Consider the following 18,172-nt stretch of genomic DNA (forward strand, 5'->3'; position numbering starts at 1 on the left):
GCAGTCACTTCATGCACAACATGGACATGTTTAAAACTAAATCATTACCTTTTTCTTTTTACCTAATCTCTTGTTACTTGTTACTCCTAATCTGATGAACGGCACTTAGTTTTATAAATCAGTATTTTGGGAATATTTTTTAATTTCCTTTCTCTCATTAGGCCCTTCCCGTCTTCACCTTTCAGACCCTCCCCTCCCTCTCTTCACCCCGCCTCTTGCGGTGCTCCACGTTAAGTCCCGCCCCTCTTCACCTCGCAGCCCCTCCTCCCCGAGTCCCGCTCCACCTTAAGCCCCGCCCCATTCCACCTCTCAGCCCCGCCTCTCTCCTCCCTGCCGCCTTCCTAATATCCACAACACGCTGCTTCCGTCGCGATCGTTGTTACGTTTTCTCTGCGCCGGAAAATGAGCTCGTGGGCACTTTCGGAATTATGGCGGCGGTGGATATCCGAGGTAACCTGTGGTGTTATGTTAGCCTTTGTTTCTTGATTGCCTGGGGTCTGCTTTGGGGCTGTAAAGCTCGCGGGGGTAAGGCTCAAGTTCCTTTGTGGTGTCTCCAAGCTTATTTCCTGGGGACGACCCAAGGCTTTAATCTGGCGAAAAGTAGCCTAGGGTTTCCCAGTTTTTCGGGGGTCTCTAAGAAGTGTCAAAACGAAGGGACTGGAAAAAGTTCTGGGCTTTGAGCCCTTAAACCTGCAGTATTGTTTTCTACATCTATTTCCACAGTGAGTATTGGGCTGTTCTCTCCGGGTGAAGGAATGGCCTTTGGGCTGAGTGGGAGGTGGCGTAATGAACCGACGGGATTTGGTTAATCTTTGGGGACTTCGCGTCGTGGCTACTTGATTTCTGACATCGCGCCCTTTGGTCCCTGAGCATGAATCCCCAAGATTTTCTCCTGTAAGTTTTATTTTTAACTCTACAATACTGCCCATCGAACACCCAACAATAACAGGGTAGGGTGTTCGATGGGCAGGGTAGGGTTTACAGTCCAGCTTTTTCACAGCTGGACTGTAAAGGTATTCAAATATTGTTGAGTCAGTGAATAAATATATGGAGACGCATTACCTTCATTGCTACTTGTTCTCAGGTAGCATTAGGTTAGACATTCTTTGAGCCCACGTACACATACCTGTTTCAGTGAATATGCGCGGGGGTCGGGGGAGAAGCCCAGTAACTGTGCTCTGGGATTCCAAAGAGCGAACGGAAGGGCGATTAAAAAATAGCTGAAGTGTGAGAACCTAGTACAGACCAGGTTCCTCCAGGTTGGGAGGAGGGATTATAGAAGGGCCCAGGGAAAATTTAGAGGCGTGAGAGCGCCGGAGGCTATCTGTATCTTTTACTGTGTGGTGATGTCTCCCACAAAACTTTCTACACTTGTATGAAACTCTCAACGTACATTTACTTACATTTGAAACTTTGTGGTACTTTTTCTTAAAGGAAATGTGAATTTTTGTACCTAGGTGCAAGCTGAGATTCAATTCACATCCCCAGCAGATTAAAGAAAAAGGGCTTTCCCCAGAAGACGTTTAACTGTACTATGCTCCTAATCATTTCTATGTAGGATTGTTTTGTTTGTATGTACTTGATTTTTATTGCTTTTGGAGAGAGAAGAAGGGGGAGGGACAGAGACATCTCTTCGTTGTTCCAGTTGTTTATGCGTTCATTGGTTGATTCTTGTATATGCCCTGACGGGGGATCAAGCCCATAACCTGAGTGTGTTGGGACAACGCTCTGATGAACTGAGCTACCTGACCAGGGCTATATGTCCTTGATTTTTAAAGGGAAGTGCATGAGATTCCTTTTTCTATATTAACCAGAGTGGACCCTAGCAAACTTATTACAAATATGTTCTCATTTTATAGTTATTCAAAATGGCCAGTGATCTTAAGCATTTCTGGATAATGCTTTTACGTGTTTGTCTTTCATTATAAATTAGTTTTCCACTGTCTAATTGTTTCATTTGCTGATTGTTGGAGAGCTGTTTTGGGGCTATGTCACCATGCTCCCTTGCTACTAAATCATCAACAACAACAACAACAACAACAATAAAAGAAACATTTAGTTCAGACTGTTTTAAAATATTTAGCCTTCATAGTGTTTTACTTCTTATTTAGATTTGTTAGAATCTTTGCAAAGACTGTGAGGTGAGAGTATGCCTGGTGTGCTAGAGGAGCAGCAAGAAGGCAGTTGAGGCTGAAACGGTGAGAAAGGAGGCAGGAAGGAAATGAGGTCAGAGAGGTAATTGGTAGCTTGCTCCTTAGCTTCCTGTCCGTTGTCATTGCCTTCTACTAGGTCCTCATCACTTCATGCCCGTGTCTATTGACTATCCAAAATTGTTGGTAGGTGGTATCTTTACTAAATATTTCCTTGTTTCTGTAGATTACTCTCTCTGCGGAAATGATCTGTAATATCATAACAGTTTATTGCCAGTAACTTGTTATGACACCATAAAGACAAAGCCACTATGTAAGTGAGAAGGAAACCTAAAATTGTCCTCTACAAATGCTTTTATGTAACCATTCCTAAAGAAATAAAGAAATGTATAACAAAGTTGCTTCAAGCAAAAAGACTTCAATAACTGGGCTGTAGTGCCTAAAGCTGAGAACGATGATTATCCTTAGTTGCTTTTCATTAGAAAATCAGTCTTTTTATTTGCTGGCTTGCTATATATTTGGTTATGGCATGATTCATTTATGATGCCCCATCTTAATGGTCTCTACTGATTATTTGGTCATTAACGTACCTTATTTGTTTCCCTGGTTTTTAATGTACACAGCAAGTTTTACCTTTATATAATTACTTTTTCTCACCTGATTCATTTGCTTGCAACTGTTTGTCACATTGGGTTAAGTCTGACTTCAAAGATACCAAAAGCAATTACAGTATAGGAGAGGTTGAGGTTTTAATTCTTTCTCCTCCAACTAGTTTTATATAGGCATTCATGACTCGCACCTAGTGGGATTTAGTAGTCAGTGGTATGAAACATTGCAGCCAGTTGCTAATAGAAGCTCATTAATTAAAGGTATCTAGTTCTGTTTATCATGTCTTTTATTTCCTTTGTGCATTTTGAAAATTTCAGATTTAATTCTGCTCTAAAATGTGAAATTGTATGGCTGTAATTAGAGGCATTCTACTTCTCATTTGCCCTTTAACTTTTGCATCTTTATTATCTCATCTATAATAGCTTCTTAATTTATTTCTCGGTCCCTGATTGGGAGGTCTCAAACTGGAGGCTCTGGATGTATTTTCTTTGGCATGCATGTTGTCTGAAAACTTTTGCATTAGTTGCCAATATATAAAAACTTAGGATTTCTAATTTTTTGAAAGACTTCTTTAGATTTCAAATCCTGTCACTTCTGTACCTAATCAAATTATTCTTTAAACATAATACACTTTTAAAATATTTTCCCACTATTGTATATGCATTCTCTTTACATAGAATTACTTTGCCTCTCTTTTTCTGGGATGAACCTCTATTTATTCTTTAATATATAGCATTAAAACCCTTACCCCATGAAAAATCATTCCAGTTCCCTCAGGTAGGGTATTCTGCTCCCTCTGTTGTGCTCTTGTAACACTTTTATTCATGCCTTGATTATAGCGCTTACCATGTTGCGTTTTATTGCTTTTTTGCATATTTATCTCTTCTATTAGACTGTAAGAGTATGTAAGTTAAACAATCCATGTCTTCCTTCCATTCATAGTGCCTACAACATTAGATACATAATATTTGTAGGATTAGATTTCCCCCTCTTTTCTCATATTTTATTATTTTGTTTCTTTCCTATAGATAATTTGCTGGGAATTTCTTGGGTTGACAGTTCATGGATCCCCGCTTTGAACAGTGGAAATGTCCTGGATTACTTTTCAGAAAGAAGTAATCCCTTTTACGACAGAACGTGTAATAATGAAGTGGTCAAAATGCAGAGACTAACGTTAGAACACTTAAAGTAAGTTATTGTAAGAAGTTAGCATCTTCGCTAACTAGAGTCTGCAGAGAACAGTTCTCTTAAACTGTGGATCGTGAAGTACAGAGTAGAAGTTTTGGAAGAGCCGGAGTTTTGTTTGGGTTTGTAAAAAATTTTGATGTGCAAAGGAATTATTAGTCGTCACTTGTTGCTTAGGAAGTTTTCTCTGTATAGTTTTGTATATTACTGTCCAATTAAAATATAGCTATGAGGTTTAGATGTAGATGTGATGAGTGGTTTTAGCAATGCAGCTGCTATTCTCAATCTAGTAACTAGACTTACTGTCTTAATATTTAATTAAATGTCTTTAGTAGGTTTATACTAGATTTATCTTTGTATGACAAATAAAGAAAATATAATTTTAGCCAAACAAATGCAAAGCAAGGTTCTTCAGACTTAGAATGTTAAGAATTTTAATTACGGTTATACAACTTTCTGAAACAACTGTGTAATAAAGTATTTTTAACCTCTCAGTTAAACATCAGGGGAAATTCATATAATTAAATTTTTGTGGTATTTAAATTTTTAAAAAAACCTTACCCATGGAAATGTTTATTGATTTCGGGGAGGGGAGAGAAACAGCAGTGTGATAAACATCAATCAGTTGCCTTCTGTGCCTGCCCCAACCGGGGATTACAGCTGCAGCCTAGGTATGTTTCCTGACTGGGGATGAACCCTCTACCTGTCTGGTATACGGGCTGACGCTCCAGCCAACTGAGCCACCTGGCCAGGGCAAACTTCTATGGTATTTTCAATAGCTTATGTTATGAGACAAATGTTTATAACTACTAAGGCAACTTATTGTTACTCTTAAACAACACCTGTCAGATCAAAAATGCATTGGGACAGGGATAAGGTTTTTGATGTTTTCCAGTTGGGTAGAATATATAGTTGACATATGTAGTCAAGACATGAATAGTCTTCATGGATATTTTTATATTTTACACGTATTTATAGATATCGTAGGTCTGGAAACATGGTAATTTGGTTGCCTTTTGTGAAGCATGCTCTTCAGAGTACTTTAATGATGAAAATTTAAGTTCATCATGAACTTTTGTAAAGAAATTTTGCTGTTCAAAACCCAAATCTTATGTTATCTGTATTTGACTACCTCAGAAAATAGCCAGTTTTATTAAACAGCTAGTTTTTAATATCAAACATAGGTGGTTTTAATCTTGCTTACAGTGTCGCTATACTTTTATATAGTAATTTGAATGTTCTGCTGAATTGTTTGTAGAGCATCCATAGATCTCTGGATGTCTGTGTTCTCTTTTCATTCAGTCAGATGGTCGGAGTGGAGTACATCCTTTTACACGCTCAAGAGCCCATTCTTTTTATTATTCGGAAACAGCAGCGGCAGTCCCCTACCCAAGGTAAAATATGTGAGCTTCAGGCATTATTTTCTTTTTGAAATACTGTGATTTAGTTACTATGAGCTCTCTACATCTATATATCTATCTATATCTATATCTATATTTTGATTAGGGTGTCTTTTGGGGATCCCCAAGGGAGCATACATGTTTAGTGCTTTGCTAGGGGGACTCGGCAGATTCAGCATATAGTTAGTCGTGTGTAAGATTTGTTATGGCAACACAGTAAGGATACACAGATCAATAAGGGAAAAAGCCTTTATCAAGTGAGATCTGTAGGAATCCATGTGTGAGCTTCCTATACTTTCCCTCCTGTGAGGGACCATACCAAGTACACCCTTCAGCAGTGAAGGGCAGCCCCGCTGGTATACGTCTGCTCAGGGAAGTCCATTTGAGACTCTTGAGTCCAGAATTTGTATTGAGAGCTAATCATGTAGACATCCGCTGGCTGCTAAAATTCCAGACCCTTGGAAGGAAATCAGGTTTCCACCATAATCATATTGTTTGTACAAATTGTCTAGGCAGGCTGGTACAGCTGGCATAGCTTTATCACTTAGGAAGTGTTTCAGGAGCCAAGTTCTACTAGTCACATGCCTAGGCATCCGGGGTCTTCCGGCATGCCCAAGGACAACTCTGCAAGCACTAACAGAACTCGCTATGTTGAAACCACCTTTTCCTGCGAGCAGAGTTGTTGGGATTCCAGCTGACCCTCTAGTATCCTAAGTAACCTTTCTTTTCGTCTCAGTCCACTGAATCTAATTCCGTAACAAAATACATGGTAGGTGCCATTGTACCAAATTCATAGAAGGCCAGTTGAAAATTCTCATTGATACAGTCAACCAAAAGTGTTACAGTGGGTTATATTACCAAACAAAAACTTGCCTTAGAAGTCAAACTGAAGAGTATAGAATTCAGATTTGATTTTAAGGTGTTTTTTTTTAAATCTGTGCCTGAGGATATGTTTATTGATTTGAGAGAGAGAGAGAGAGAGAAACATTGATATGAGAAAGAAACACTGATATGAGAGAGAAACATCAATTGGTTGCCTTCTATACCTGTCCTGACTAGGGATTGAACCTACGACCTTTTGGTGTACAGGACAATACTCCAACCAACTGAACCACCAGCCAGGGCCAAATTTGATTTTGAATAAAAGAGTCACCCATTTCCAGAGATGACCTCTTACATTGCCTAATTAGATACCCCCTGATACCAATTCCAGAGAATGACTTGTTTTAAGAAGTTGTGTTTCCCAAGTCAAGAATTTAAATTTAGTGTAAAAAATCTAGAGCTTCTGCCTAGAGGAAAAGAGAACCTTAGAAGAAAGGCAAGGCCAAGGACAAGATTTCCATGATGACCAGGTTCAAAATACAGAAGCTATTTAAGGTGGCCGCAGCCTCAGCAGCAGCTGTGTTGTTCTTCAGGACCGAGGACTGGGGCACAGAGGCAAGGTCGAAGTGTGGCTGGCTGCCAGCAGCACTGGGTCACTTGGGAACTTGTGAGAAATACGCTGTGTCTACTGAGTAAGAATCCAGTTTTAACAGGATGTTCAGGTGACTTAGATGGACACTAAAGTTTCAGAAGCACTACTCTAGGACGAGAGCTGGCAGACTCTTTCTTTGAAGGGCCACAGAGTAGATATTTTAGACATTGGGGGCATCATGGTCTCTGTGACAATTACTCAACTACTGTCATAGCAGCCATAGATAATAACATAAATGAATAGGTGTGGCTGTTTTTGAATATAACTTTATTTACAAAAACGGGAATTGCCAGACCCTGCCTTAAGTTTTAATATCGGAAAATGTCACATTTTAGTTGTTCTTTTAATGGAAATCTACTTAGTAGTTTGTGCGTATAGCTCTAGTCATGAAGGTTTGTTTTCTCCCGCTGCTGTAGCTGTCCCACTGGCTGATTACTATATCATTGCTGGGGTGATCTATCAGGCTCCAGACCTGGGATCAGTCATAAACTCTAGAGTGGTAAGTGTCTTCACATTTAAGCACTAAAGAAAAGCTTCACAATGAAGCACCTGCACACTGTTTTACTTGAGCTACCTTGCCTTCAAAAATCAAACAGGAGCTCCTCTCCCTTGTGTATGTTGGTATAAAGTGTTGAGTTTTCGAATGTTTTGAGCGTTGTTACTGTGGGCCAGCTCTGTAGTAAAAGTACGTACCACAGCCCTGGCTCTATAGAGATTCAGGTTCTGAAAACTGGAAAATTACTATCTTTACAAATGTAATATTTTGTATGTACTTTGGAAATTTTGGTTAAACTAATGAGAAATTCAGAAACTTTTTTTTTTTTTACAAGCTTACTGCAGTGCATGGCATTCAATCAGCTTTTGATGAAGCTATGTCATACTGTCGATATCATCCTTCCAAAGGGTACTGGTGGCACTTCAAAGATCATGAAGAGCAAGGTAGGTAGGACACTTCGAGCCTCTGAAAACATTTTTTGGTACTATGAGAATGAAGCTGTTTCTGTTAGGAAGATAGCTATTGATGATTTCTAGGTCTGTTTTACTTCACCTTAGGAAGATCCTTCATAGGATCCTTCATTGTCACAGCTACAATTTATATAAATAGATGTGGCGATAATAACTTTCTCATAGGAACAGATGTAAATTTTAATCTGTTAGGTAAGTGGTATTCTTTGACAGGTGGATTCAAAGTTTTTAAATACTTGGAACATACAGACAAAATTAGTGATGAGAAATGAATAATGATGATATTTTTTGCTTACCTAACTATTGAGTCATCTTGAAATGTGGAACCTGAATCCCTCCAGTCTTTTTTTTTTATTCCTCACCTGAGGACATACTTCCATTGATTTTCTTTTCTTTTTAAAGATTTAATTTATTTATTATTAGAGAGAGGAGAATGGAGGGTGAGAGAGAGGAGAGAAAAATCAATGTGTGAGAAACATCAATCAGTTGCCCCTCGCACGCCCCCATGACTGGGGACCCAGCCCCCAACCCAGGCGTGTGCCCTGACTGGGAATCAAACTGGCGACCCTTTGGTTTGCAGGCCCGCTCTCAATCCACTGAGCCACACCAGCCAGGGTGTAAAGTATCATTTTCAAAAAATATTTTTTCAACTACAATTATATTCAATATTATTTTGTATTAGTTTTAGCTGCACAGCATAGTAGTTAGACAGTCATATATTTTACGGAGTTAAAACTAAAGTATCTTTAAAAAATCAGCTTTTTAAATGGTAGAATGTTAACTTCATTTAAGAGGGAGAGTTAGAACACTTCTGTGTATATGCTCTGTTTAACTTATTTTGGGGATTATTTTTAAACCAGCAGCCATTAAAAATAATGAAGTTTGAGTATATTTATGGTGGACAAAGATTTATAAAATATAAAACAGCAAACTAGGCAGTGTTTTGATTTTGACTTCATATTTTAATAGATAAAGTCAAACCTAAAACCAAAAGGAAAGAAGAACCAAGCTCTATTTTCCAGAGGCAACGTGTGGATGCTTTACTCCTAGACCTGAGACAAAAATTTCCACCCAAATTTGTACAGGTAATGAGGATATATGTGGTTATTTTGATTTGACATTGTTTTTTGGTATATTATTTTTTTATTATGTTTATTGATTTTTAGAGAGAGAGAGAGAAACATCAGTTTGTTGTTTCACTTATATATGCCCTTACTGGTTGCTTCTTGTATGTGCTCTGACCGCAGATGAAATCCACAATCTTTGTGTATCGGGGCAACACTCTAACCAACTGAGCCACCTGCCCAGGTCCTGGCATATTTATTTTCAGGAGAGAACTGTTTCAGATGTGACCTAAAAATACTGATTTTCCTCATTAGTTAAAAAATGACCTCTGGCCCTGGCTGGTGTGGCTCAGTGGACTGAGTGCTGGTCTGCGAACCAAAGGGTTGCTGGTTCGATTCCCATTCAGGGCACATGCCTGTGTTGCAGGCCAGGTCCCCAGAGATGGCGCGTGAGAGGCAACCACACATTGATATTTCTCTCCCTCTCTTTCTCCTTCCCTTCCCCTTTCTCTCTAAAAACAAATAAATAAAATCTTTTAAAAATGGATCTCTGAATCAGAGGAGAGATTTTGAAAGACTTAATGGAGAAAGTGGGTGAAGGGAATGGAATTAACATACTCTCAGGGGGTGTGTGTTATTCTGTGTGTCATTACTTTCATTGTTCTGTGCTGTTTAATTCCTCATTGAATCTTAACAACCTGTTAGGACTACCTATGGACAATATTCTCATTCAAAAGATTGACGGAAGTGTCATAGATGGTAACAAAACTAGAATCTGAAACTCATGCTGTTTTTACTATATGTGCTCACTTCCAGCCTAATGTAGTGGATATCTTAAGTCCTTAAATGATAGAACAGTTAAAACTTTTGTAACCAAAAGAAAAAGAAAGAAAGAGGAAAAAAAAGAAACAGAACATTGGAGGCAGAAGGTTTGGCATGGTAAATGGAGGAGACAGAAGCAATAGTAAGGGTTACATCATTTTGGTGTTTAAGTTCTATGAAGTCCATGTTACTTCGGGAGCTTCAACATCCGTAGCAATTCCACCTGCTGTTCTACCAAGTGAGCTTTGGAGGTGAAGTAGGTGTGAGATGGAATATGTGAACATGTTATTCTCATAGTTATTCTCAGTTCTTGTGTACCCTTCACAGGGCTATGTATACACAAGGTCATACATACTGTTTTTCTTGTGGGGGGCCTAATTAGATTTTTGAGGGTAATTTTAGATTAAATGAGACTTTTCACACCATGAGATGACTTTAGAACAGCTTATATTTCATTTTTATCCATTAATTTGTTGATGGACAAGTAGATTGTTTCTTTATCTTGGTTATTGTGAATAATGCTGCAGTTAACATGGGAATGCACATATCTCTTTGAGATCCTGTTTTCATTTCCTTTCAGTATATACCCAGAAGGGGGATTGCTGGTTCATTGCTAGTTCTATTTTAAATTATTTTAGGAACCTGCATACTGTTTTCCATAGTGGTTGTATCAATTTACATTCTATCAACAGTGCACAAGGGTTCTCTTTTCTTCACATCCTCACCAATACTTGTACACCAACACTTATATCTTGTACTTTTTTTATGATAACCATACTAACAGGTGTGACGTGATTATCTCAAATATTTTCTCCAGTTCTGTAGGTTGCCTTTAATTTATTCATGGTTTCCTTTGCTGTGTAGAAGCTTTTTAGTTTGATGTATTACCACTCCTTTATTTTTGCCTTTGAAGCATTTACTTTCGGTGTCAAATTCAAGAAATTATCCCTAAGACTGATGTTAAGGAGCTTACCACCTAAGTTTTCCTCTAGGGAAGTTTTGGATCTGGGTCTTATATCAAGAATTTAATCCACTTTGAGTTGATTTTTGTGTATTGTGTTAAATAGTGCTGCAGTTTCATTCCTTTGCATGTGGCTGTTCAGTTTTTTACAGCACCACTTATTGAGGAGACTGTCCTTTCCTTATTGTAAATTCTTGGCCCTTTGTCATAAATTAATTGACTCTATATGTGTGGGTTTATTTCTGGGCGCTCTGTTCTGTTCCATGGGTGTATGTCTTTCTATGCCAATACCATGCTGTTTGATTATTATAGCTTTGTAATATAGTTTGAAATCTGAGCTATCTACATGCTTATGTGTATTGCAGCATTAATCACAATGGCTACAGTGTGGAAACAACCCAAACATCCATTAAGAGATGAATGAAAAGCCCTGACTGGGTGGCTCAGTTGGTTGGAGCATCATTCCATATACCAAAAGGTTGTGGGTTCGATTCCTATTCAGGGCACATACCTAAGTTGTGGGTTCAATCCCTGGTTGGAGCATTTATGGGAGGCAACAAACGATGTTTCTTTACCCGCCCCCAACATACCTTCAGGTGAGGATTTTAAAAAAAGGAGTGATGAATGTAGAAAGAAGCTGGTGTATACATACAATTGATACTAATTCACCCGTATAAAGGAAGGAAATTGTACCATTTGCAGTGTCATGGATGGACCTGAAATATATTATGATAATCAAAATCTGTCAGTCACAGGAGGCTGGCTAGATGCTATATGCTTTCACTTACACGAAGTATCTAAAATAGTGAAACTCATAGATGCAGAAAATTTTATGGTGATTGCCAGAGGATGGAGGAAGGCGGAAAATAGGGAGTTGTTAACTGGATATAAAGTTAAAGTTAGACAAATTGAATAAGTTCTTGAGGTCTGCTATACAAAATGATGCCTATAGGTAACACTGTGGTTGTCGTCCATAAAAACTTGGTAAGAGTGTAGATCTCATGTTGAGTATTCTTAGCACACAAAAAACCAAAAACCAAAGGAACATAAAGAGTCTTTTGGAGGTGATGGATATGTTTATTACCTGAGTTGCGCCAGTGGTATCACAGGTATGTATGTCTAAACTCATCAAATTGAATACAGTAAATATGTGCAGTTTTTGTATATCAGTTATACTTCAATGTATCTGTAAAAGAAAGAAAGAGAGATGGAGGGAGGGACTGGAGGGAGGGAAAGAAACCAGCAAATACTCTGAATATGAGACGTAATAGATGGACTAAAGTCAGGTTGAAAAGGATTATGTGTGTTCTCTAAAGGAGTTTGTGGTTAATACCATAGTCTAGTGTTCGCTACTTTAAACCCATGACCCATTAGCACTTCCATAAACATAACAAGTTTCTGCATTAAAAGTTTTTTGAAGTATTAAAATAATAGCTGTCATCACTAAAGACAAACGAAAGCAGTAGTAATTTTTGTATAAATACACAAAGTATTCAAAATACTAAAATATTCTCTACCTCATCTTCTAGATCCTCATTACTGACTAGCTGAGGATTATTGATGATGGCAGTAGGGATCCAATCAATTTTTAAAAACTGTTGTAAGAAAGGAATTTAGTTTTGTGTTTTGGGGAAGATAACCAGTAACAATGTAGAGGATGCTTAGGAAAATGGGATGTTTGGAATCAGGGAAGTTAGATTGTGGAAAGTTTGAATGAATTCTGTGGCCAGAGAAAGAGAAGAGAGAGATTCAGAAGATGTTTCAGATTCAGGATTGCCTAAATTTGGTGGTTGAATTTGGAGAGATTGTCATTTAGGATGATTCTGGGATTTCAGGCCAAGAATTAGACTTGATGTTGATTATTAACCAAAATTTAGAATATGTATAGGAAAAGAAACAGATTTTGGCTTAAATAGAGTAGTTAGGGGTTCTGTTTTCACTGACTAACCTCCGGCACATTGAGTGGCTTACTGCCGTTTTTGGGATTCTGAGGTATTCCGGCTGAATGACTTCTTTTCTTCATGGCCGGGGTCCTGCCTTCAATCCCCGTGTGCCGTCTTGTCCTGGTGAGCTAAGCTGGACACTACAGAAAACTCAGAGATTCTCTTGAATCTTAAAATGAAACAAAACATGAACACTTTATCTTCTAGAAAGTTATGAAATTTAAGATAGTATGTAAAAGTAGAGAGAATAATTAATGGAACCCCCTTATACCCATTACTCTGCTTCAATAATTATCCAACATACCCAATTTAGTTTCATCTCTTCTTCCCCCACTTCCTCCCAGTTATTTTGAAGCAGATTGCTGACTCAATATTATTTCAATGAGTTTTTTACATTTTCCTCTTAACAGTTTAGAAGTAGTCACACATAAAGTTGTCACTTTCCAGAACACCCTGCCTTTCTTTCAACCACCCAAGGGCCAAAAGCCAGCTCCCAAAGAGAGAGCACGTTCGACTCTAATAAAAATGGGAAAAAAAGATGGCTTTCTCTAAAACTGTTAATGATACCTTTGCGCCTCCTACCTAAAACGTTTCTCCTCATATCTAGAAAAGGAATTCCTGGTCTACTTGAAATCTCTCCTATGAACTCCCATTTACCTTTTGTATCTCCCAGAACCATTTGTAGCTCAGAACTTGCTCTGACTTACCCACTGTATTTAACAGTTAAGCTTCTAGATCCTAGGGTTGTTGCCCTTTAGGGGGATACTCAGGAGAATATCGGAGAAGTCCTGACTGCTTTGAAGCTTTTTTTTTTAATGTATTTTAATTCTTGCTAACACTGACGGTCACACTAATACTGATACAATGGGAGTTCAGGCCCTCAGAGCCTTTATGATGAATGTCTTTGCAATGCTGTTTTCAGAAGCTACTAGAACACCACAGAACATTACTTCAGATAGGTTTTTCCCAAGGTTACATGATTAAATTTTATCAGAAAGGCACCCCCATTCTATTTTCTCATCTCAAGCCACATCCTACTTGTTTGACAATATTCACTAGGGAAGATTAGACAGTGCACATTTTATAGATAATGACATTGTCCAATATGCAGATGTAGTCCAGTGTCAGTGTAGTTCAAATGGTTTGGTGCTAGCAGTGTAAGAATACCCCCTTTCAGTTTCTCACTCTCTCAGTGTATGCTGTATATTTGCTATCCTGTTTTATTTTTAAAATATTTATTTATTAGAGAGAGGGAAAGGGAAAGAGAAAGAGGAGAGAAATACGAATGTGTAGTTACCTCTCACACACCCCCTATTGGGGACCTGGCCCGCAGCCTGGGAATGTGCCCTGACTGGGAATCAAACTGGTGACCCTTTGGTTTGCAGGCCGGCACTCAATCCACTGAGCCACACCAGCCAGGGCTGCTTTCCTGTTTTAAATTTGAAAAGATTTGTTGACATGTTTAAGTCCTAATGTGTTCATAAGATATGTGATAATGTGGCTGTGTTGGGGATTTCTGTGACCTCCCCCATGTTTGGTGATTTGTATCAAGTTCTTACAGGACTTATCCCAGGGACATAGTAAGGATGTATAGCCAGTTATAAGGGGAAAAATAAGTGGAGGCTTCCTTATACTCCCTTCTTCCCACAAGAGGTCACACAGAGTGTACTCTCAACAATGAAAATGTAGCAATATGTATGTGATAATTTTGTCCAAGGAAGTCCACTGGAGACTTGGTGCCTGTGTTTTCTTGGGGTTGGGCGGGGGAGGGGAGAGAGTGTCGTGTGTGCTGCCTTATCTAAGAGCAGGTTACTAAAACTCCACATTCCCTGCATACACAACATCATTTGGACAAACAGTCTTGGTGCAACAGCCACCATTTTCAGTTAGGGAATGGGGGAAATCCTTCAGAGATTCAAGCTCCTAGGCCCCAGCCCAGGGCCAACCTTGCAAGCTGGCCGTTCTGAGGAAAGTAGCCTCAGGACTTCTATGTTAACCTTTCTGCTCAGTGGGTAATAATATGGAGCTCAATTTTGGTCTTACTAAGTGTAACAAACTGTTCCCAGAACTTGCAGTTGGAATGGGCTAGTAGGCACTTGCACTATGTGGCAAGCATGAATCTGTCACATATGATACCAGAAAATTTTGTATTCTTTAGTCATAGGAATAGATAAGAAAGCCTAGGAAGGGCTTGTAAATTAAGAAAGAAATTTAGAAAATAAAGGTGTAATAAGTTTGAAGGTAGGAAAATGGGAGGGAACTAGGGGCATTAACTTTTTTCTTTTAACATAAGAGGTAGTTGAGGGTGCGGGGTAGGTTGTGAGCCTTGCAGAGGAAGGAATAGGAGCAAAGTGTTTTTAAAGCATTTCACTTGAGTAATAGCGAAAGGGAGATGACGGGACCCAATTAAGTAAAAGGACTGCTGTACAGAATGAAAGATCTGATCTTTTCCTGACTCATAGTGCCTCCATCATTTTTTCCTGCAGTTTGATTTTTAATAGTATACTCATCAGAAGTTCAAAGAAAAGTGCCTCTTTTTCCTCTGTATTTCCCATAACTGCCAACTTTAAAAGTCAGAAAGTTCATCCAAACTTTATTCTACTTTTTTGTATAGCTCTTATCCCTTAAGCAAATAAGTCCTTGAAGAATGAAAAGCTCTCTTTTCCTCTTCCATTGGATTCTACTTAGCTGTTACGTGTTTGTACTTCAGCAAAGCCTCGATGCGGAAGCAGAGGGCTTTATAGGTGTTCAGCGGTTATGTATTTTGATTCTTTTGTCCTAGTTTTAGATTTATCTTTTCTGAAACAGGTGAATAAGATAGAAAATGATAAATGTACTTTTTATGGTATATGGTTCCTCTTCATGAAATCATTTATAATATAATTTGAATGAAGGTGTAATTGAATAAGGATTATGAAGTCAGTAAGAAAACTTGGCTAACCCACTCTGTTTTTGTTTTTGTTTGTTTATTTTTTTTACTTCTTCCCCCTCCCTCTTCTTTGTTTTTTCTTTTTCAATTGCAGCAAAAGTCTGGAGAAAAGCCTGTCCCAGGTATGGTTCATCTGTTATTCTTATTAAACTTGAAATAAGATCAAACAGCCTGTTTAACTCAGTGATAGCTATAGCATGTGAGATGAGCTCTTGGTCATTTTGTCCTCCTGGATTCTCTCATTGTAGTTTGTTACTCCTACCTAACCTTTGAGATTTGCTGAACTGCCAAAAGATAGTGCTTTTGTTGTAGTGATAATAGTATTTAAAAGCTGAATCAGAGTGGGAAGAGTAGGAATTGAGGAGGTATGGAAAAGTCAAGAGGATTTGAGGTTTTTAGATCAAATTTCAATGTAAAAAGTTATTCATCATGAAAAGAGTCTAAAACCAATATATATCTTTTGTATAATGTCTTATTTAAAAGTCATGTGGTTTTTTTTTGTGTGTGTGTTTTTTTTTTGTCTAGTATCAAATTTACTTAGGTATCAGGTTTTAGGTTTGTCAATAGATTCTTACACACCTGCCCATTGAAACAGCTAAATTTAGAACTTGAGATAAGCAAATCTAAATGAATTGGAAGGAATCTGAACCATTCACATTAACTGTTTTCTAAATTGATCTCATCTCTCCATTCTTCTCCCCATCCAAAAATAACCTGCTTTTCATGTGCAGTGGACCAGACAAAGAAAGAGGCAGAACCTGCACCAGAAACTGTAAAATCAGAGGAGAAGGAGACCACAAAGAACATCCAACAGACAGTAAGCACGAAAGGCCCCCCTGAAAAACGAATGAGACTTCAGTGAGTGTTGGACAAGTGAGAAGCTTGCAGAACTTCTTGTCCATCATCATACCTCACTACTCTGACAGGCTCTTGAACTTTAAAAGTTATTTGTCACAACCATCTCATTTGTATAGAATGTGCTTGTTCTTTAAGAAAAGATGTAAGACCCTTATGCTTTCGATATGGATATTTGTTTGTATCTTTTGTTACCTTTTCCTACAGGATTTGATTAATCCTCCTCACTCACATGCATACTGCTTTTATGTATTTAAAACCAAATAAAGGTATTTGTCTAAATTACTTATTCATGACATTTCCCCCTTATTTCTCTCTGAGATAGTTTCAGATAAACTTTGTAAACAAAGGATTAATGTTAAAGTAGTAACTAAGCTTACTTTCTTTTTTAGTTGCATATTTCTCAGTAATAAAATACTGAAGTTACTAACAATCTAAATGATAAAGAAATGGGAAAAAACCTCGCTTATCTATACCATCACCCTACAAATACTATAACAGTTCTGTGAAATTTTTGTCTTCTTTTTTTGTGCATCGATATTTTAGAAACCAAAGCTTGTAATTATTCTGTTCATATAATTTTATTTTATCATATTATTATGTCTGTTGTAAGTACTTCTCCATGTTTACTTAGTTTTTATTGATTTTTTTTTAAAGACTGAATAACTCCTCTGAGTGAGCATACATTTTCTTAAACTCCTTCTGTATTCTACTTTGGTCTTTCCCAATTTGCATTATTTTAAGTAAGGCTGCTGTGATTATGTTTGTCTATAATGACTTTTCGATGCTTAGCAGGATAGAGTCCCAGTGATAGAATCACTAGAGTTTGTTTTTCTTTTTTTTTTTTTCTCCTAGTCCATATGGCCAAGTTATTCTTCTCAAAAGGTTTGGACCAGTTGTCACTCAAACAGCGAAGTGTGAAAATACCAACCCCCCCAGAATTTTACTACCACTGACTATTGTCACTTGTTTAGTGCTAATTAATTAGCAAAATACGGTGTTTTATCACTTTAAGTAGTTGAATAATTGTTCGTCTTTGACTTTTGCTTTTATGAAATGCCTGATTTTCTGTATTAAGATTTTCTTTTAGCTTTTTATTTTGACATAATTTCAGGCTTACAGAAGAGTGTAAAAATAGTACAAAGAGTTCCTGCACACGCGCACACACACACACACACTCCTTTTGCCTAAAGTCCCCATATGTTAACATTTTTCCATATTTGTTTTTCTCTTTAATCTTTTTCTGTCCTCTCCTCCATCTCTAACTCTTGCCGTCAATTGTTGTTTTTCTATCAATGTTTTTGTATATATATAACCCACACACATATACACCTTTTACTTTTGGATTGAGAATCAGTTGCAGACATGATGCCTATTTCCGCTAAGTACTTTTGTGTGTACTTCCTAAAATCAAGGACATTCTCTTACATAGCTATAGTGTAGTTATCAAAATTAAACTGGTATGATAACACTACCTAATCTGTAGGTCTTATTCATATCTTGCCAGAGAAGTGCCAAGAAAGTCATTTACAGCAATAGAATATCCTCAATTATGCATTGAATTTAGTTGTACCATCTCTATATTCTGCTTTAATCTGGAATAGTTTTTCCTTGTTTTTCATGACTTCATATTTAAACAGTTTAGGCTTCAGTTTTGTTTAGTGTCTCAGTTTTGGTTTGATACATTGATACTTTCATGATTAAATTCACTTCATGCACTTTTGTCAGGAATAACACAGAAAAGGTGTTTGTGGAGGCACATGCTAGTTGCCTCATTTCTGGTGATGCTAACTTTACTTGGTTAAGGTAGTGTC

General features: G+C 37.8%; 1 protein-coding gene across 2 annotated transcripts; it reads left to right on the top strand.

The window, feature by feature from the left end:
- The first annotated feature begins 357 nt into the window (after positions 1-357).
- Positions 358-16,628, top strand: MED6 (mediator complex subunit 6). 2 transcript variants are annotated; one of them, XM_054567013.1, is made up of 8 exons: positions 358-450; positions 3,788-3,947; positions 5,247-5,338; positions 7,235-7,317; positions 7,649-7,757; positions 8,754-8,869; positions 15,598-15,625; positions 16,235-16,623. In XM_054567013.1, exons 1-8 carry the CDS (start codon positions 429-431, stop codon positions 16,363-16,365), a joined length of 741 nt encoding a protein of 246 aa, XP_054422988.1. In that variant the 5' UTR covers positions 358-428; the 3' UTR covers positions 16,366-16,623. The 2 variants fall into 2 exon arrangements, with proteins under 2 accessions (XP_054422988.1, XP_054422989.1); XM_054567014.1 differs by lacking the exon at positions 8,754-8,869 and having other exon boundaries at positions 16,235-16,628.
- Positions 16,629-18,172: the final 1,544 nt, after the last annotated feature.

This window comes from Pteronotus mesoamericanus, unplaced genomic scaffold, assembly GCF_021234165.1.
Source record: "Pteronotus mesoamericanus isolate MK-2021 breed Mesoamerican mustached bat unplaced genomic scaffold, CSHL_Meso_final contig_182, whole genome shotgun sequence".
NCBI classification, from domain to species: domain Eukaryota; kingdom Metazoa; phylum Chordata; class Mammalia; order Chiroptera; family Mormoopidae; genus Pteronotus; species Pteronotus mesoamericanus.